The sequence below is a fragment of the Anneissia japonica genome, unplaced genomic scaffold, assembly GCF_011630105.1.
Source record: "Anneissia japonica isolate Jap-2015-1 unplaced genomic scaffold, ASM1163010v1 scaffold287714_len2871179_cov188, whole genome shotgun sequence".
NCBI classification, from domain to species: domain Eukaryota; kingdom Metazoa; phylum Echinodermata; class Crinoidea; order Comatulida; family Comatulidae; genus Anneissia; species Anneissia japonica.
The window spans coordinates 1,379,976-1,402,191 of record NW_022755542.1 but is presented as its reverse complement, the minus strand read 5'-3'; the positions used below and the strand labels follow the sequence as shown (position 1 = coordinate 1,402,191).

General features: G+C 32.8%; 2 protein-coding genes across 2 annotated transcripts; one reads left to right on the top strand and one right to left on the bottom strand.

Annotated features, from left to right (window-relative positions):
• Positions 1–2,949: 2,949 nt before the first annotated feature.
• On the top strand, positions 2,950–9,422 carry LOC117123583. The gene is made up of 3 exons (XM_033269567.1): positions 2,950–3,409; positions 7,857–8,297; positions 8,967–9,422. The coding sequence occupies exons 2-3, from the start codon at positions 7,868–7,870 to the stop codon at positions 8,975–8,977; spliced, it is 441 nt and encodes a 146-aa protein (XP_033125458.1). The 5' UTR covers positions 2,950–3,409; positions 7,857–7,867; the 3' UTR covers positions 8,978–9,422.
• Positions 9,423–9,532: 110 nt separating this feature from the next.
• Positions 9,533–20,870, bottom strand: LOC117123581 (golgin subfamily A member 7-like). Its single transcript, XM_033269566.1, has 5 exons — positions 20,717–20,870; positions 16,461–16,586; positions 15,395–15,547; positions 12,887–12,988; positions 9,533–11,707 (listed from the first exon to the last, which is right to left on the bottom strand). Exons 1-5 carry the CDS (start codon positions 20,795–20,797, stop codon positions 11,672–11,674), a joined length of 498 nt encoding a protein of 165 aa, XP_033125457.1. The 5' UTR covers positions 20,798–20,870; the 3' UTR covers positions 9,533–11,671.
• Between the last annotated feature and the right edge of the window lie 1,346 nt (positions 20,871–22,216).

Below are 22,216 nucleotides of genomic sequence, written 5' to 3'. Positions count from 1 at the left end.
GGTATTCCTTATGAAACAGCCCTCAACCTGCACACTATTACAACACTCGCTGATCGTCGAATCTCATTCTGTAATAACTTTAGTATATTAAAATCACCTTCTCATAGATTTGTTTTTACCGTCAGCTCCACAAAAGAATCACAATCATAGAAACAATCGTGAGTTTGTTCTTCCTTAAGTGAACACTGAACGTTTTACGTACTATGCAGTGAGTATTTCAAAGATAGAGGCCTAATAGTATTGTTAAACTATTGCTAACTATGTGCAGATGACGAGCAATATGCTAAATAAATGCACCAGGTTAAGAAACGATTGGGTTTTGATCGAAAAATTGTGCCTAAGCTTGATAGCATGAAAATTTTACTTTCAAAAGTCTTGTATTAGGTAAACGAAACGTGTTGATGGATGAGCTCTCTATAGCCTAGCAGCATTTGTCATTTATAAAACTTTACTTTCTCCGAAAATGTAGAAAGCCAATATCCAATTTTCATGAAGGTATTAGAGTATAGAAATTCATTAAAAGAATATGTAAACTTATGTGGATTTAAATGATATGTGTGGTTAATGATACTGTATGTGAACAGTATAGTTGGTATGTAATAACGGCCTTTGGTTTTGATAGAGAAAAAAATTTATCGTTAAACTTCAATCACTTGGCATGATTGCAATAAAGTAAGGTTGAATTATCAATAGCGATTTAATCACTGTACTATCAAAAGTGACAATCCCTTCAATGACAAACATACAAATGACGATTTAATAGTCTCATAACGAGTCTTCAGAGATTTTGTTAGCGAACCCTCCAACCAACAAAAAGGATGATTAAAAAAAAATAAAATAAAATGTTACTATTTTGGCCAGTTAGCACAACCTCCACCACGAAAAATGGAAATTTCATTTAAAAAAAAATTATTTATTTTGATTACACCCTCGGCTCCCATGAAATCTTCAAAAATAAGATATAGGTCCTATAGGTCATTACCTCCTTGCATTATATAAATTGAAAGCATTTAATCCATCTGCACTCTGCTTTATTCATTAATACAATTTTATTCGTATTTTCTCCTCCACCTAGATGATTTAGCAAAACCATTTGCTAAATAAGAAAACAAAATTTTATATTTATTTTTTCCACCCTCCTCGGAGGATCTTTAAAATAAGTTCGCGAAACAATTAAAGTATAAATAAATTCTCACCTGAAGTATAATTAATAGATTCCGATTGTTAGATGTATAGTCCCAATGTTAGGCTTCATTTCATTTCATTTCATTTTATTTCTTTAGGCACGAGGGCCAAGGATATGCCAATAAGTGAACTTAATCACTGTCCTACGTGGCATATCCATTTAACAACAGGGGACTTAATGGACCAGTACACCGGGGTAACCCCCTACTCTTCTCGAATGATGTACCGGGTTCTTTAAAGTGCACACGAGCCAAATGCGTACACTGGGCCTACGGTTTAAAGTCCTTATCCGAGAAGACTTATTCCACCACCGGAACCATTGGCGAGTGAGCCGTTCGAACCAACGCCGATATTAGAGCTAAAGGTCACGGTGCCCCTGACTTAACCGCTCGGCCAATCAACTCGCTTATATATAGTTATAATATAATATTAGTTAGGATTATAAATGTAATTAAATTGAAAGACCTTCTATGTCTATTTTTGAAAATTAAGATAATGTATGTTGTAAGTGGAATAGACTTATATATGTAGTTATAATGTAATATTAGATGTTAGGATTATAAATGTACCGTAATTAAATTGGAATTACCTATGACCTCTTTTAAAAATTAAGATAACGTTAACGTATGTTGTAAGTGGAATTCATGTAGTTAGAAATTTTGTTTTTGTGAGACCGTATGTGCTTTCTAATATATTTACATAAGAAAACAAAATTTTATATTTATTTTTTCCACCCTCCTCGGAGGATCTTTAAAATAAGTTCGCGAAACAATTAAGGTATAAATAAATTCTCGCCTGAAGTATAATTAATAGATTCCGATTGTTAGGTACAGTGTAGTTAAGTTAAGATGTTATTAAATTGCAAATTGTTAGTGATCGCTTATGCAGTTAAGATGTATAGTCCCAATGTTAGGCTTATATATAGTTATAATATAATATTAGTTAGGATTATAAATGTAATTAAATTGAAAGACCTTCTATGTCTATTTTTGAAAATTAAGATAATGTATGTTGTAAGTGGAATAGACTTATATATATGTAGTTATAATGTAATATTAGATGTTAGGATTATAAATGTACCGTAATTAAATTGGAATTACCTATGACCTCTTTTAAAAATTAAGATAACGTTAACGTATGTTGTAAGTGGAATTCATGTAGTTAGAAATTTTGTTTTTGTGAGACCGTATGTGCTTTCTAATATATTTACATTAATTTTTATATTGAAGTACATTTGCAATAAGGAATGGAAATTTCATAATTGTAGGCCTACTTTGTATTTTTATGACAATAAAGTTATCTGTATTTGTAAGTGTATATAAAATTACATTGTATAACTAAAGATGTATAATTATGATTCCGATTGTTAAGCTTATTTTATGATTTCAAGATGTACTGTGTTTCTTTTAGATGTAAATGTACTGTCATTTTATTAATTATTATCTTTGAATACACGTTCTTTTTTTTTCTTGACATTCCTTTCTTTCTGTCGGGAAACGATGTTAAATATAATTAAATTTTTATATATAAAATTGTTGATTTTTATTGGAAATTCATTTATATTAATTCTAATAAAGCTATTACTGATAAAAAACACACAAGTTTTGGCGGGGACCTAACAACACAAAACACCGTTTAAAGAGATCTGGAAACTATTCAACCTAAACAGCATCCTGACAGCCCATTCTCACACACTGGAAACCCCTATTATTTAAATAGAATAGTCCAGTCTATAGATAGTGACCTGCACCCGATAATAGACTTTCACTCTTTCAGCTTTTATTCGGAACTCACATTTAAAACTGAATATAATACAATGTAAAAGAACAATATAAAAGTGACTTTAGAGCTACGTAAAAGAAAAAGACCTGTTACATCGCATATCAAGATAATAGATTATATTTGGGAGTAGAGCTTTTTATTTTCCCAAAAAGATTTTCCAGAGAGTTGTTATCAAATGACATCACTGCTTTATCTGTTTGGTTGGTGCGTTCATGCATACGAAAACAGTATCAACCAGGCTTGACCATGGAGGAAAGAAAAGGGATTGACCTTGTGTAGTACCAGTATTGCGATATACAGTTAGTATTATTTGCTGGAAATTGTGTAGTTTCAGTACTGTACTGTAATTACAGGCCTAGTTATCGATTATTATTTAGAATAGACACCAACGACAAGGCGTTAAGGTACACAGAATTGTCACGACGTTTCATAGTCGTCTAAGGTAAGATTAATATTAGCTAACTTTAAGATTAAAGTAAGGAATATCTTAGGAAATAATAGAGCATTGCAAAGTGAATTGCTTCTTTTGTAAATTGATTTTTCTTTTGTTCTTTGATTGTTACCTACTCGCTTGTTTTGACCTTTAGTTCCTTTTAATTGACTTTTACCTGTTTAAGACCCCATTGGAAATTCTTGAATCTGACTTGGTTGTTCCTGCTGTTTTATAGTGTTAGACTTTTGTACCCAAAATGGATACTTTTGCATAAAAAGGCCATAAATTTAGCTCTTTATGAAAGAATTTCGCTTGGGTCATAGAGAAATTGCATCCAACAGTTTCGTAATCAGCAAGGTCAGAAGGATTAGGTTTGCAAGAGCTCAAAGCAAATCAACATTAACAGTTAATATATTATGTATAAAGGATCCCCAAATTTTGAACAATATTTGCTAGATTAAAATGATTTTATAAGTATTAATTTAAAGTTTGAAGCAAGATCAAATTCTTTAGATCTTGAGTGTCGTAGACAATCCTATTCAAAAAATAACACAGGTCTATGTAAGATTTGTACTACTAACGAAAAAAAAAAACAGTAAACCACTTTTTGTTTAATTATACTTCACTAAACTCCGTCAGAAATGATTTATATACTTAAATCTTAAGAACAGCCTCATAGAAAATAAGTTAAATACATATTGGGATATGTTTAATTGTGGATCACAAGAATTAAAACGCCACACTATGCTTGATAATTTATTCACTGAGAATGAAACATTAGGAGAAATTTTTTATTTTTATTGTAAACAATATTTAATTGAAGCATGGACAACCAGATCTACAATAATATCAGCATTACCTCTCTCAAAATTTAATTAATTAATGACAAACAAGGTACATTATATGATGTAATGTAATTATTACTTTCATTATTATGATACTTTTTATTATTATTTATTATTATTATTATTATTATTATTATCATTATTATTAAGATTTGTACTACTAACGAAAAAGAAACAGTAAACCACTTTTTGTTTAATTGTACTTCACTAAACTCTGTCAGAAATGATGTATTAAATCTTAAGAACAGCCTCATATAAAATAAGTTAAATACATATTGGGATATGTTTAATTGTGGATCACAAGAATTAAAACGCCACTTTATGCTTGATAATTTATTCACTGAGAATGAAACAGGAGTTAATTGTAAACAATATTTAATTAAAGCATGGACAACTAGATCTACAATAATATCAGCATTACCTCTCTCAAAATTTAATTAATTAATGACAAACAAGGTATATGATGTAATGTAATTATTACTTTTATTATTATTTATGTACTAGACAGCTTAATTAACTTCATACAATTATTGTATTGATGTAAGTATGTGTATGTATGTACGAGTATGTGTACATGTGTATGTATATGTGTATATGTATATATATATATTTATATATGTATGTATGTATATATACATACATATATATTTGATAAGCTCTATATCTAGGTGTATCATTTGTATTTTGTATTAGAACTTTTTCTCTTTTCCCTGTAGTTTAATATGTTATTTGTATTTTTTTTTGTATTTTGTAAAGTGGATGCACCACTGAATGATGTGTGCCACCGATATAAAGATGATTCCATTGAATAAATAAAATAAATAGGTAGACTTCGGCCGCCGACAACATCGGCCGCCACCAATCAAGTGCCAAAAAGTATGGAGCGCCGTTAGCACTGTCTGTTTGCTTCCAACCAATGAGCGTTCGCTGTGTTCAGTGTTTTATGCCAATTATAATCATTGTGTTAATTGTTTTTAGCTTTCGAGTATTAAGTTCGTTGGAACCGACGTTCAGTCGATAGGCTGTAGGCTGTAGGCCCTCTTTATGTATGTAATAAAAGTGATGAAAAAACTATGTTGTTTTTTTTAAAAACATTAATTGCGTCATATTTTTGTATCCTACTTTACGTTTATGATTGTGATATCGATTTTAATATTGTCATTAACAGTAATTTTAGTGTGTTTAGGGTTGAGATTAAATTGTTTTGCATGATGTACACAATTAAAATATGAACGAACAGATAGGTAAAAATTAATGAAGAACTATGCTCGAAACCTTGTATTATTTAGAATTAATTGGCAATATCGTGTTTTACGATAGTTTTTTAGTTATTTATCTGTTCGTACATTGCCTATGCAGCTAACTCTCGGTTTATTTGGATATTTATAATGTAAACGAACAGAAGTAAAATACAACAGGAAATATTCATTAAATGTAATTAATTGCGCTATTCTTGTATCCTACTATACCTTTACTTCCTGTATTATTATTATTATTATTATTATTATTATTATTATTATTATTATTATTATTATTATTATTATTATTATTATTATGTTAACATAATATTAAAACATAACACATTGTACTGTACATATTTGTGTATCCTACTTTACGTATATGATAACATTATGTGATAATCAAGAACATCACATAAACATATTAATGTTATTTTATAATTGTGATATTGATCAATAATCATTAACTGTAATTTTAGTTTTAGTTTTAGGGTTTTATTGTTGGTATAATGTACGGTACATCATTAAAATATGAACGAATTTTACTTTAATTAAGTGCATTTTAAATTTGGGCGTTGTTTTGATATACAGTACTGTAATTAAAAAAAATAAACGAATCAGTAAAGACAGAATTACATAGGCCTACGTTTTATATTTTGGGGTTTTTTTTCCAACACAGTATAGCAGTACTATTTTTTTATATACATTTATAATTATAATTTTCAAATCAGTTAATAAAAAAAAAAAAAAATACATATATGTACTGTACTGTATAATAATACAAGATACAAGATAAAATTTATTGTCTCCAGTACAAAACGAATGAAATAAGATAATACAAATAAAATACATATATAAGTATACTGTATAATGATACAAGATACTAGATAAAATTTATTGTCTCCAGTACAAAACGAATGAAATAAGATAATACAGATATATAAACTATAATGATACAAGTACATACAAATGTTATGAAAAATACCTACAAATAAAATACATTTATACGAATTAAATAAGAAGATAATGACATCAAAAACATACAAATAAGATAAGTATATAATAATACACACGAATAAAGTAAGATAATAAAGACATCAAAACATCCAGCTGATTAAATACAATCATAAAACAGACGCCGAATAACAAGGCTCTACACAATGCAACACACTACACGCGCAATGCAACACACTACACGAACTGCTAATTAAAATGCGAGTATGGCGTTCCATAGAAATCACCGGCGGCCGAAGTTGCCGGCGACCGAAGTCATATCCCGGTCAGAATACCCGAAATCAAGTGGATCCCAACTTAGGCCTAAAAGTGCCCATTGATTCGTTACAGAGGAAATTTTTTGAGAAATGATACCTGTCTCAATAAAATTTTCCCAGAAAATCTAGATTTTTTCTCAGGGGTGGCGCCAGGATTTGCTCGAGGGGGGGGGGGAGGACCCGAGGTTCCCGACCGGGGGGGGATGCCCCCGACGAGGGGTCAGATTTCCATGACAAAAGCAATGTGGGTGTGGTCGAGCTTCGATTAAAAAGTTCCAAAAGTGGTCCAGGGGGCGAAGCCCCCGAAAATTTTAACAATTTAAGGTATCGAAGGATTATTTAATCGATTTTAGAGTCTACTAATATGTAGAAAATACACATAATTTTTTTTCCTCCCAGACAAATTGTACTTTTTCTCCTGGCGCCACCCCTGTTTTTTTCTTCTGAATTAAAAACCGAAAATATTTGTAAAATTTACTTTACAAATATGAGATGATTTTTTTTGTATATTTACGAAATATAGTTGTATTATGCCTTTTTATATTGTTATTATTAATATAAAAAAAACAAAGGCAACGATTTAAAACACTTTCATGTTGGCATAGTTCGTTCACATCTCTTTTATAATTATTTCGTGTATTCATGCACAGGGGCACAGTTAACTTGAATTCTTTGAGAATTCACCTTTTTTTTTTGAAAAAGAACCAGTAACATTTTGCCCGGGCTCAGTGTTCTTATATTTTTTTTCGATTTCAGACTCAAAATGTTCTTATTTTTACACACTTTTCAAACATAATAAATCATTATTGTACAGGCTCAGTATAATGCACTTTATTATACAAGTTATGACATAGCCACACCTACTGCAAGTAAGGTAGAGATAAGATTTATTGGTTTTCTATTTTGGTTTTTTTAAGTAAAAAACTGAGCCTCAATTTGTTCTTATTTTATTCTTAATTTTTAAGCAATTTCAGCCTCAGTGTTCCTCATAAAATGTGTTCTTATATATGAAAAAAGGTGTACTGTACTACTGATGACTAAATATACCACAACATGTAAAACGCTTTTTTTTTTTTTTTAAATTTTTACTCAATAAATTCAGGAATAACCTAAATGGAGGCTCTAAGTAAAAAATCGGCTGAGGAATTAATTGCAGAATTTGGTCTTCAAGAACACATTGAAGGGGGATATTACAAGGAGACATACCGATCCGAACACAGTACTGCAATATATTACCTGGTTACCAAAGAGAGCGGAATTGTATGGCACCGCATTAGGGGAAAAGATGAACTCTGGCATTATTATGCTGGCGATCCTATTGAAGTGTCGCTTGCAAATCCTGAGGGTGTTTCAATGGGCAAGCGTGTGGTCGGACCAGACTTGACCAAAGGTCAAACTTTCCAACTACTGATACCAGGCGACCACTGGCAAAGTGCCAAATGTCTAGATGGCGGAAAGTGGACATTGTTTGGCTGCACCGTTAGTCCAGCCTTCGAGTATAAGAATCTTCAGATTGCCCCAGATGATTTTAAACCAAAAGAAGGTTTGTATATGTTTAATAACTGAGTTGTAAAAATATATGTAAGAAATTTATTGTAATTAAAGTACAACCCCATCTTTGGGGCCCTTCCATTCAGGGGACATCCCAAGGGGACACTTTTCCACAAAACGAGGGAAATCCATGATAATTCTTATTAAGGGGACACCCATATTAAGGGGGTACCCATATTAAGGGGGTACCCATATTAAGGGGGTGAGACCACTTCCTGTGTGGGTGTGCCAAATGGTCAGTTCGTTCCACCCACTAATTTCAACATATTAAGGGACCAAATTTAAACTGTAATTACAACACCAATAGAAAGGTAACCCTATGCTTTCTCTTTCTCCGAACGTTACAATCATTTAACATCAGCAAAGATGTAACGTTACTTTGCTTCCAAATTATTTAAATATTATGTTAGTTTCTACCATCTGATAATGAACGTTTCTAGAGTGTTAAATATTAATCACTGATCAATCTGAGCAGGATCAGATGTACGCGCTTGTCCCACAAACGAATGTGCTTTTGCGCACGTACGCGCGCCGTTGTTCGCGAGCGAGTCTTGGTGGAAGATCTTATGAAGTTGTGCTATGATGAGTAGGCTAAATAAATAGATAGTCTGCAAATGATAAGTTTGACTGATAAGATATGCATATTTTTTTTCTATTGCAGGTACCGACTGAAGTCCAATAATACTATTTGGCTGTTTCAGAGGGGCAATTCATGTTAATCTTTCCCTTCACTGGCAGTCTTTTTTGTTGTCTAGTTTTTGTTCGTTGCCAATTGTTTAAATAAATAAATAAAAATAGAGTGTAAAGTTCTTCTTGGAAGGGAACTGATTATCTAATATAATTAATACTAGCCTGGATACCGAACAGCAGTGTACTTTACTTAAATTTTTTCCCTCTTATTTTTCGTCCTCTTTCAGCGACACGGCCGCATTCTCCAAAAACTACACTCTGCAGAACATGTTCAACTTTTATGTTAACATATAGGCTCCCATTTCACTCTTTTCTATATCATATTTTTGTTGTTTGTCACTTAAATGTCATTTTGTCTACCAAGCATAACATATTTCTGGATATTTTATATATAGACCAATAAAAGTTTTTGCATGGAGGTAAAAAATAAGGTTTTTGGTGTTAAATTATTTTGTGTAAGTATGTAGGCCTAGGTATAATACAAACTATTCTAACTGTAATAGGCCTAAACAAAATGGAATAAACATTGCCATCAAATGCATTCTTATAATTTATTTAATATTCACTTTGAATGTACAGTAGACAAAAAAATACCCCTCTTTAACAAACACACCACATTCTTTAGTATGATAACCAGTTAGTTATATATGAAGAGTATAGAACTGCAAGAAGTCCGACTCTTGGGGTTTCGTTGGAACACAATCTTATTTCAAAAAGCATTACCATGAGCTAGAGGGCATCCTTTAAAAAACGTAAAAGGTGTTTGTATCGAACATGTCCTATGTCAAAACATAGCCCCATACAGCACCCTCTATCTTGTGGTAGTACTTCTTTAATGTTTCAGTAAGTGCATACAAAATCAGAGCAGTCAGACCTCTTGTAATTCTATACTCTTTGCTTATATATAAATAATTTGTAATAAATGCAAGTAAAGTCAAACATAATAGTACAAAGCATTGCAATTTTCTGTCCACATTATCTGTGTTTTCTGTGACAAATATCCTAGTTGCTATACATGGGCATCACATCAATTTATGGGCAAATCACAGGTACTTGTCACACAAGTATTTATAGCGTGCACAGGGCTTCAAAAATGTTGAAAAAATCTTTAATTTGCTGTAAACTTCACGTTTTGCAAAATACAAAGGTTGCAGTATTATTACTATCGAACGTGGGTTCCAGGCAGATATTTCTTATAATTTTTAAAAGCTTAAACATGAGCAGTGGGCAAGCGTTTTTATTTTTATTTTTTAAAGCAAGCCTCATTTTTTCCCACTCTCTCGCATTACTTGCCGGTGGTGCAGTAGAAATAAAAATAAAAACTACAATAAATCTAGCAATTACAAATTCAAGGGAAAGCGTTTTTATATTTCTTAATTTTACAAACATTAGAATTTGGGTTTTTTTTTTAGGTGTATATAAAAAAGTATATAGATCTATCTCATGCAATATCTGATATTTTCCTAATATTATATCTACAAATTTTCTGATCAATATGGTAAGAATCTTGTAATACTAATTAATACCACTCCATTATATTGAATCAATAAATAATTACACTTAGGTATATTTTTAGCATACCAGTATATGATTTTATATACCATTTTATTTTATTTTTTATTTAAAAAACATCTGCAATTCCATTTCCTATCTGTTGAAGATAAATACTTCTAAAATTGCTTGCAAATATTATATTACTTTTACCATACACAAAATCTTATATGGAAGGATAGTCAGTGATTTAACATTTACATCAATCAAGAATCCATGAATTCTTAACAACTCCTACTAAACATTCATTGGCCCCTAGATATATAGCAGCGTATTAAGCTCCTTTTGAAAAAAAAAAAAAAAATTGCAGGCCTTAATTTATATTATTTTATACACACCAATTCCTTCACCTGTCATCCAAACCTTTACACATACCCATGGCCTAATCACACTACACCACTCACAACTGAACATGCCTTTCCTTTCGGCTTTAAACAATTCATTCTTTTGTCCATGTTTAAAAATGAGCACAGCCTCAATTGGTATCTATATAAGTTCATTAAATTAATAATTTAAATGTACTGTATTGCATGCTTAAAGTAGGGCAGGTCATAAGATGGTTACTTAACGTACAATGGTCACAGGCCACCCCGCACACTTGTGCTCACACCAGGCATAATTTATGTTGGGTGTCCACACTATGATGTTTTAAACATGAACCTGTTTAAGGTGCTTCCTCAAAACCAAATGCGAATTGCTGATTGGTAAAATGGTAGCCAACAGTTCACACCAAATGAAAGGTCATACTTATTAGCACACTTGGTTTGATTGGCAGGAAAACAGTTCCATGGCGTGAACTCAATCTAGGTCAGTTTGTACACAAAAGTGTCTATGCTGTGTGACGCTAGTCTGGTGAACATAGTCTTAGAATACTGTACAACCTTTCACTACACCTATGTATATTTCTAGATGTTAATATCCACATATTATCAGCATAATTAGGTTAAAAATACATTATATATGCATAGAATATGAGTTATGGCTAAGTCACCATGCAATATCTTCCAAGTTTACTTCAGATTTGTCTAATAAATTACCGTACTGTATTAAGTTAATTACTTAAACTAAAAGAAATAATATAGAGGAAAGGAAAAGCAGAATTAGATTCCGGTTGGATGTTTAAATTCAGCCTCGATCTTGAGGAAGAATTGAAATCTCTATCTGTGCATAAACTGGTTAAGGAACACAGCAATTAACTTGATCATATTTTGCTCAATATAACAAGTTGTAACAAAGATTGCTGCATGTAACATCAATCCATGTAAGAATCTGGGTAAAGTCCCTCAGGTGATGAATTTACTAAAAAAAAAAAAAAAAAAGCACTTCCCAAGAGATTGATTTGTAGGAGGAAAAAACGGTCTACAGCAATAAGTTTCTTTTTGTTTATCCTGCCACCGTCAAGGGTTTTGTATTGTCATTTCTGTCATTTTGTATGGTTTTTAAAATTTCCGAAATGAATGAAATGAAATGACTACTGCACCCCTGTGAACCATATACAAAATGTGTTTACCCTCGCAGATCCAGTGATGTAGTTATGGTGGGCAGGGCCACCCAGCCTTGAAGTTTTCTACCCAGTATAAAGCTAATTTCATGGCCCTCCACCCACCCTTATCAACCCACTTTTCCATCCTTAAAATCCACTCTTATTACTTAGAGTTTACAAATGTTATCAAAACAGCTAATGTAGGCAGCCGGTTTGCTGTTTAATATTCATGAGGTATAGTAAAAATAAATACTACCGCCCTCTGCTTTGCCTAAATCTCAATCATACAACAACCAGGGAAGTAGAATTCACTACTTTACGTCCAACCATGTTGTACTTGTATACCAAAGATCTTATAAACACAAGATAGCGTTCTCCGCGATTTACGCGTAACAAATAGAAGCGTCGATCAAGGTTCAAAAGTTTCCAATTTAGCAAGAGGGCGCCATTCATGCGCTATTATACCATAGCAAAGATCTTATAAACACAAGATAGCGTTCTCCGTGATTTATGCGTAACAAATAGAAGCGTCGGTCAAGGTTCAAAAGTTTCCAATTTAGCAAGAGGGCGCCATTCATGCGCTATTATACCAAAGAGAAAAAGTAATCAGTTTGGAAGAGGGCGTCCTATCTGTTGCCATCTGAGATGGTTCCTGTTCTGCTGTTCACAGGAATGATACCCTAAATGTAAAGTGGCGCGGTGTACGGTATGGTCAAAGCGTCAAGGGTCAAAAGTTTCCAATTTAGCAAGAGGGCGCCATTCATGCCTTATTACAGAATTTGCACGCATAAATCGCGGAGAACGCTATCTTGTGTTTATAAGATCTTTGTTGTATACTACACATACAAAAAGGATACGACTCTGAGACCTCGTTCAAATGGATCTGTGATGAGGAGGCCTCGTGGCACATATATCTCGTCATTTTGTTGCTGGATAAATTGAGCTGCTTGTTTTAAACACTGAAATGAAAATAAGGGAAAATTGAGGAGTAGCAACATTGTGGAACAATCATTTCGTTGAAAATTAAAAAAAAAATATCATAGTATTTCATTTTGAAATTAACTTGCTCATTTTGTAATTATTAAATTGAGCATGGAAATTACTGAATTAGAAAATGTGCACTCTGATTTTTACACTGGATAATGATAAATATAAGAAAAACACTTCCAGCGACTGAAATGGGTGATGGGTAAACATTTTTTAAATACACTAAGTTCTATGTTTAAGTTTTCAATGATATTTTTATTGGTATTTTTTCACATCTTTAATGCTAAAAGATCTGGTTCTGTTAATACTGTTGATATCATATAATCTTCTGCATAATAATACCTGTAATGATTTTATTAGCCATTGTAACTAGAAGAGTATATCGAATAGACATTAAACCGCCAGATATCCATACAAGGCTTTTATTCGTAACTATTCGATCAATATTTAGCGACGACAGGTCAAACCACTCACTCCTCGCAAATCATGTTTTTTGATAATGGCCAAAACATCTTACAATGTCAACAATTGTGAAACCTATTTTATTGCACTAAACTGAACTTTATATATCTATACATCATACTATTTTGTTACTTCTCCTCATTTTCAACATTAAAACAACATTTTTAAAAAATATTTGGCAATGGTCTCTGTCTGGGAAATGGCTGAAACTTTGAAGGCTGATTTCTCAAATACTGTTTTTTAAAACAGCTGTATGTTTAAACCCCTGTAACTTCATAATCATACTTCAGATTTAAGTGATTATTTTTTTTTACCATTTTATAGCTTTCATTTTAATAAATAACTAAAAATATATTTTTGCGAGGAGTGTCTGGTTTGGCTTGTCTTTGCCACATACAGGTAAAGCATTTTTGTTTTGGTTTGATGAGCATAAATCCCAGGACAAGACACAGGAGCTACTACAGGGTTACTGATTATCTGACAAGTAGTGAAAGACTTCAAAGCCAGTGGTAGCGCCACTGGGGCAGGAGGGAATTTCCTTCACCCCCCGCATTGGACAAGCCTAATCCCCTAGTCGTCCGAAACCCAATGAGGTTGGTGGATCAAAAGTTTAACAAATAATAATAATCTGCCTATCGAAATAATGTTACTTTGATTGCCAATCCAAAATATTGTAGTATAAAGGCACAATTTGAACGATACTATGCCATGAAAACCGAGACTTTAGTTGGCCCCTTGTTTCGGACCCCTTTGTCAGACATGATGGGCCCCTTGTCGGAAAATTTCTGTCGCTACAGCTGTTCAAAGCATGCATTTCTATTTGTCTACTTGAAAAAATGTAATTACATTTTCATGTAAAATGTCATATGAGTAAAGGAAATTGCAGTTAATTATTGATAAAAGATAAAATTGCTTTGTCATCTTTGATTTCAAATTCAACTTCTATTCGGATGGTAATTTAAGATGAGTTTTTACATTACATATGTAAATAATACATCTGTTCCATGTCACTATTTAACATAAATTTTGCAATTTTCTAAATATACAACTGCTCTATGATTTTAATTAATTTTATAATAAATTGAGATCTAACATTACAAATTTCTTAAAATATACATATTATGAGTAAGTATTTTGTGGGGATAATAATAAACAATATTATAATAAAAATAATATGTAGGGGTAATATATAATGCAGCATCTATCTAGTTAAAAAGCCTATTTGACATGGGAAGATTTGTATCATTTGAGATTAGAGTTCAAACAGGGGAAATTATAAGGAGAAAATTACGAGGGATTATGTAGGTAATGTATGTACAGAAATTATTCAGGCAGAATTAACAGGGTATTATGAATGAGGTAATATATATACAGGGGGAATTATGCAGTGAGAATTATGCATCGGGGAATTATACAGCAGGGATTATGCAAAGGGTATCATGCACTAGAAATTATGCAACAGTGGAAAAAATGCAGTGTTTTTATGGGGGGAATATGAGAGAAATTCCTTAAAGAGTTTAATGAGAATGATAATTCAAGGAGTAAATAAATATAAGAAGTTAAGGAAATTAGGTGAGGGTAATAAATTGTGCATTGTATATTCAGGAGTTATAATAACAGGCGTAATTGCAAGATTTTGAAGGAAATGTGAGGAGAAATTATGCAGAGAATGTATGAGGAGGAAAAAATATGAGTAGATAATAATTATGTATTTATTTAAGCACTTGTATTGTGCAGGGGATTTATAAGGCAGAATTTTGAGTGGGAATCATGAGGGGAATTTATTTAACGTGTAATTCTGTAGCGGAATTATGTGTAGCGTGAATGACATGCATGTCATTAATCCTTACGCCTTCCACTAACTCCTCTATTTTATTAACAGTTCTGCATTAAGTGCACCCACAGGACCACAGTACCTTCTCATAGTGGGTCTCCATACACAGAAGTATAGTGTAGGCGGTGAGGCATGCAAAGCATCCTTCACAGTACGTCACTGCTCCATATTTCTCAGCATCAGCATACAGTTCATTAAGTCTATTCACGGTGTGTTCAAATAAATTTTTATCAATCTGAAATAATATATAGATATATATTCAGTAATTATTGACATACTTCATAATTAAATCATAAACAAAATACCTCATTACATTAAAATTACACCCAAATAAAAAGTTATACACCACTATCGGTATGTCAAATAATTCATCACCACCCCAATCAATTATCCAGTTTCAATAATATACCAGCTTGTGGAGCTGTATCAGTTCAGTTAAATATCTTAAAAAAAACTTATCAAACTAATACAAGCAAACCATGTCAAAATAAAAACACTGGTAGCACTTTATTGACTACCTTTTAATATTTAGTACATTAGATTTCGCCAGCAGTCTTTGCTGGTTGTATCACATGCCGTCGCGATGAAGCCATCAGTTTAAAGATGAGGGGTGTAACGGCTTTGACAGGGGGTCCAAGATCACTGACAAAAGGTCCAAAAACCCTTACAGGATATCTAAACCCACCTCAGTTCCACCTCTAGATGCCTAGAAATGGCTCTTTCAGGCCATAAAAATGCCTTTCAAAGCAGTGATCTCAGAAGAAATGATTGGCTTCTTCTCTGACGGAGTGCAGAGTTCCAAGACAAAGGTCCTACAGTATGCCACCACTGTCACCACCATCACTTCGATAACAGTCACCACTACTGCCATAATAGTCACCACCAGCTTTATCGTTGCCTTCATTAATCACCATTACCATCATAGTCACCATGACTATCACCATCATCCTTAACTTCACACACCATCACTACTACCACCATTGTCACCATCACCCGTTATCATAGCTGATGCCATATTAACCATTGCTATCATCACCACTGCCACCATCACCTCTGTGAATGTCATAACATAACCACCCTGTATCAATATCCCTACCATCATCACCACCACCATTGCCATTATCAAACTTTCAATTAACATACTCTACCTTGTCTGTTAACTCTGCAGGTCGTTTTGTTTGGAACTTGACAGACGTTCCTCCTGAATAATCTCTCTGGACGAACACCTTTCCAATAGGTTGAATATGGTGCCCTACATTCTCCATCGGAATTCCCTACGTACAAGCACAAAACAAAATCATAGAAAAAATTAACTTACGCCAGACCTTTACAGATAATATTGTACTGTCCACTATGCACCATTCAAATAGTTTCATCTGATTTCTGTGATGTATGAACATGGACAGCAAATTCTCACAAACAGTACGTACATTATTGGCTTACTTACAAGAATTTGTCCATGTTCACATATGTGGCAAAGACAAGCCAAACCAGTCACTCGTCGCAAATTGTGTTACAGAGAAAATGGCCAAAAAATGCTGGAATGTCAAATTTAAAAAAATCTATTTTATTGCACTAAACTAACCTTTATATATCTATACATCATTCTATGCTGTTATTTTCCCCATTTTCAATGTTAAAACAATACTTTTTAAGGATTTAAAGATAGTTTCTGCATGAGAAATGCCTGAAATCATAAACTTTGACGGCTAATTTCTCATATATTTTTCTTTAAACAGCTGTGTGGTTAAATACTTGTAACTTTAAAAGGAATGTCCGATTTGAATGATTTTTTTACCATTTTATAGCTATTATTTTACTCTCTAACACTGTATTTAATAACTCAAGATCGATTTTTGCGACGAGTGACTGGTTTGGCTTGTCTTTGCCACATATTGTATAGTTCTACAGCAATAAACATGGCTTTGTAGATCTTCAAAACAAATAGAACTGGGGAATCCAAACTTACATTTAAGCATCATAAATTGATCAATACCTTGTAAAAAAAATATATTATACTACACAGTGTTCCAAATTCTCACGCAAGTCTCCCAGAAATTGGGAAGGCCTTCCGCACTTCCATGAGCAAAAAAGATTTTCCTGCAAAAATCTCCCAGGAATTCATGAAACAGTATTTGCATGTTTTTTTTTTACAAATTTTTAGTTTACTACTCTATTATCAATTGTCTCCCGGAAATCAGTGGCAATGGGCTGCACCATCCACAGCAAAATATACTTTAATTAGATTTGTTAAAAAAGCCCACTTAAACAGATCTCCTCTGGATGTGGATTCTTCCAACTAGGGACACCTGACTATACACCTGTATCTCTAAAGCTTGAAATGGCAAAGATTGTACTGTAGATTTATAGCTACCACTAAAGCTTGAATATCAACAAAGTTTGCAGACAGCAGAAAGCCAACAATGTTTTTATGTTACTAAGTGTAAAGAAAAATAGATACAGAATCACTAAAGCTTAGATATCAGTTTGACAGCAGAAAGCCAACAATGCTACTATGTGTAAAGATATAATAAATGTTTAAATTCATATTCATGCACAAAACAGAGTATTTTTCAACGATACATACCAAATTTAATAGTCTGCTTGTGCTTGTTTAGCTAACTTTATTTTTTTTTATGATAGTTTATGTTTTTAAAAGTAAGATTTTCAATTTTTAACATTATTGTTTAAAATATATCACTACGTTTAGATGCAACCTGTTTGTGGTGGTTTTAATCGCTGTTGGTTTCGAACTGAATAAAATAAAATAGATCATACAGTATCACTAAAACCTGCATAGCAGTAAATTTTGTAGACAGCAGAAAGCCAACGATATGGCCATAAATCAGTTTCCTGCAATCCTATGAAAGCCACATTGACAAATGACATTAATAATAATAATGGGAAAAAAACACATTTACATGTCTATTCAATTTTGAGGAAAAAAATGTTGTGATGCAAACAATATGTCCTTATAAATTATTTCTTTTCTTGATGTTCTAATAAATAATACAGTTTTTATAAGCTGCAAGAATTGTAAATATTGTATTGTAACACTATAATGTTCTGCATGATTTGTGATACATGGTGCAAGCTTAGCATCTTGCTTTATTATAATTAACTTGTTACGTCCAATAGACTATGTTCACAGTCATGGCTCTGCTTCTACTAAAAATAGCAAAATGTCAAATTATCTGAATGGCAAAACCAAGAATGTTCATAGAGCACTTACAATGCAGTCAACAACTATTGGCTCTAATAATTATTAGTGTTTTCAGGATAAATATTAATTTAAATTATTATTTCTTTGAAAACTAAGCAATAGTACAAACTTTTGTGATAATTCATAAATGATTTCAATATTATACAGCATGATAATTAATAGTAAAAATGAGTGTTATTATTGATATTTGATGCTTTAAAGGAAGTTGTGTCGAATTATTGGTGTAAATGGTTTCTTTCTTGGTTGATATAAATAACATCTTAAATGCAATTTTAATTGTTTTTTTATAGTACGAAAAGAAAAGATTGTAATGTCAACGTTGCCACAAATTCCATTCATAAAAAAAAGAATTCATGATTTGGAGATTTATACTGGGTTTGTTTGCTGGATATAAAACAGTGTTATCAAATCAGACCTATTTATCTTAATTTTTATTTACAATTTATTGAAAATATTAAGCTAACTGTAGCAGGCATGCTGAAAAACTAAATTTACAATTAGCTGATCTTGTGATAGGATAACAAAAATGGTAAAATTATGATTTATTGCAAATACAGGTGTCCCTCTAATTAAAGACCACTTTTCTGCAGTCATAATTAACAAATGTTTTTTATAACATTATTCTAATTAGAAACCAAAGCTACTGAAGACCATAGAAACACCGGTCCCAAAAGTGGTCTTTAATTGGAGGGAGACCTGTATTATTAGCCTTTATGTTATTATCACACTATCCATAATAAGTAGGCTTATATAGTATTTACACAGTACTGTAATTTTATTGGGATGATTCACATTGACCACAAAGCACCCACATGCAACAACTGCAAAAACAAATTGTTAAAAGCAGTCAATCAGCATGTTCATTAAGTGATTTCATAGGAATTCATTTTTGTATAATTTCCATTAAGGCAACTTCTTTGGTTGCAACACATCAATCAGAAATACTGTAGTTTCTTCAGTATAAAAGCGCACCCCCTTGAACACAAAATTAGGAGGATTATTTGGGGGGGGGGGGTTGGTCTTACAGCTAAGGAATCGGTACAATTAGTATTATTAGGCCGCTGGAAATACATTACATGGTTCTCGTCCGCCGCCAACATGCGATTTTACGCCCTGCATCGAAAAAAAAAATTATCGTTCATTGTGGCTTTTTTAAAAAAGAAAACACTGCACTAAGGTAAATAGTCAAAAGTTCCATTTTTGTTACATATTTTCATGAAAATCCGACTCTCCTCACTGAAATGTACTCAAAGAAAGACCTGCGCGGGAAATATATCCTCCGAGCAAAATTATGGCCTAGAAATTCCGCGCATTTCGGAAAATATGGGCCAATTTTTTAGGCAGATTTTGCCGAAAATTAGGCTTTGACCTAATCTTAATTATTATTATTATGCAGTAATTACAACCTATTTTCCTAGCGATTTTCCACACAAATTTGAACTAGTTTTTGAGGTATCATCCGCACAATAAAAAAACTTTACAGTATAGTATGTTGCAACATGTTTAATCTATCACAGAGTGTGTGTAATTGTTGCGGACCGCCATGAATTATGATTCAGTATATTAAATACTATAGACATACGATATTTGAACCATACTGTCATTAAAGATGAAAGATGACAAAAATGCCTGGCCAAATTTTCGAGCTGATGAGGACCATGTAAGGTATTTCTAGCGGCCTTGGCAAAACATACTCTTAGGCCTAGCCTAGCTGGCCATACCAAAAACTCTACCACCACTGCACTGAACCAAAAGAAATGCCCAACTGAATAATTTTTCCATGGCTAGGCTAGGGAGGCCTAGATATGGAACTACACCTCATGTTTTGCTGACTGAAGATATGGACTAGCCACTTTAAACAACTTACGGTACGCCGAAACCGTAACCGATGCTAAGGGCTAGGCTAGCCTATTTTGAACACCCAACAAAAGCCGACGTCACAACCAAACAAGAAGCCATCATCAATCAAAACAAAGTAGCCTAGCACATAGGAGGAGGCCTAGCCTAGCCTAGGCTTATTCCGCCTAGCAATGTTAAATTTACCTCAATTGATGAAAAACATTAGCAGTTTAAAGGCATTAATTAATGTTTATCTATCTGTTCTAGACTTAGTAACAAAGTAAATATGACGAATAATTAATCACAAAGAATTATTTTGTATCTAAAAAGGAATTGCCTTACCTCACGGTTATTTGCTGCAGCAGCAGCCATAGCGTTTGGTGACATACATCCGGGCTCTTCATAAATATGGAACGCCCACATTGACCTGTCAATAATTTGCGTGAATCAGATACGGATCATCAGCAGGTCTAGTATTCAATGCTGGGCTATTGGAACAGTCCTACACAATCTATTGGGTCCACAAAGAATGGATCAACATTTTAAAAATGGGTCCAGATTTCTTATATTTTGCGTAAAATGGGTCAATTGTTAAGGAAATGGGTCCAGATTATTCATATTTTAGCATAAAATGGGACAACTTTTAAGAAAATGGGTCCATAATTTGAATTTAAGCGTGTTGGTCCACCTTGATATTGTCCCACACAGTTTGAAAATCCTGGCAACGGCATTGATCGTACTTGTATTTTATTGTAATACTGTACCGTAAAACCTCGAATAGAAACCCAATCAATGGGCCTAATCTCAAGAAAAAGCCCATCTCGAATTGAAGCGCCCTCTTTAATTTGCAAATGCCACGAAAGCCCAATGGCTTCTTTCAAGATAGCATGGGCTTTTTTCCGAGATATTAGGCCTACAGTGCATAGGACCTACTCTGTACACTATACAATAAATTAAAAACGCGCTTGTTTATATACACAGAAACTAGGTGATTTAATGCCGGTTAATGCACTCCATGATACAGATTGATGTTACAGTGGCCCTATTTATTGTTTTCTGGAAGTAATTCCCAAAATTCACTGCATTCATTTTGAAAAGAAGCCCACCCCACCTCAATCATTTGCAAAAGTAGTCTAAAAGAAGCCCATTCAAAGTTCGCAAAGAAAAGAAGCCCATAGCTTTAATTTGAGGTTTTATGGTAGGCTAAAAAAGCATAATGGTAGGTTTTTGAATCATGTTTAAAATTACTGGAAATTTTAAAATTGGGAAAATAAAAGGTCACGAAATATTAAAAATTGTAAAAAAAAAAAAAAAAGGGGGGCTCTAGAGTAATAGGCAATGATGGGAATATTCTTGCAGTACTGTGTTTCCATCAGAGGTTAGGAGGTAGTGATCCAATTTTTGGGAAGTAAGTGGGTGGTTAATGCCATGGGAAAATAAAAATTATTGCCAAGTTGTGTTTTTACTATTCAACACAGAAATCTTATAACTTTTGATAGGCCTATTGTTAGGAAAAAAGTGAGACTGAATTATTGTTCTTGCTATTCTCTGCTGTTTACACAGTATCCTTGGAAAGCTTCCATCCATTTACATTTTTAGCAGCCATAGTTCATGTAGTAAGGTTAGAATAAGTTGTTGAATGACAAAATGTAAATGTACCATTTCAGCTGGATCTCCCAACTCCACAAAAGACTACTATTGCAAAAGAAGTAAGTTAAATATCATTATAAATACAATTTATATATTTTTATAGCCACTGTCAATGAAATGACGATAATGATATCAATGACATTGTGTTATAGTAAAATAAATGTATTAGGTATAACCTCTGTCTCTTATACA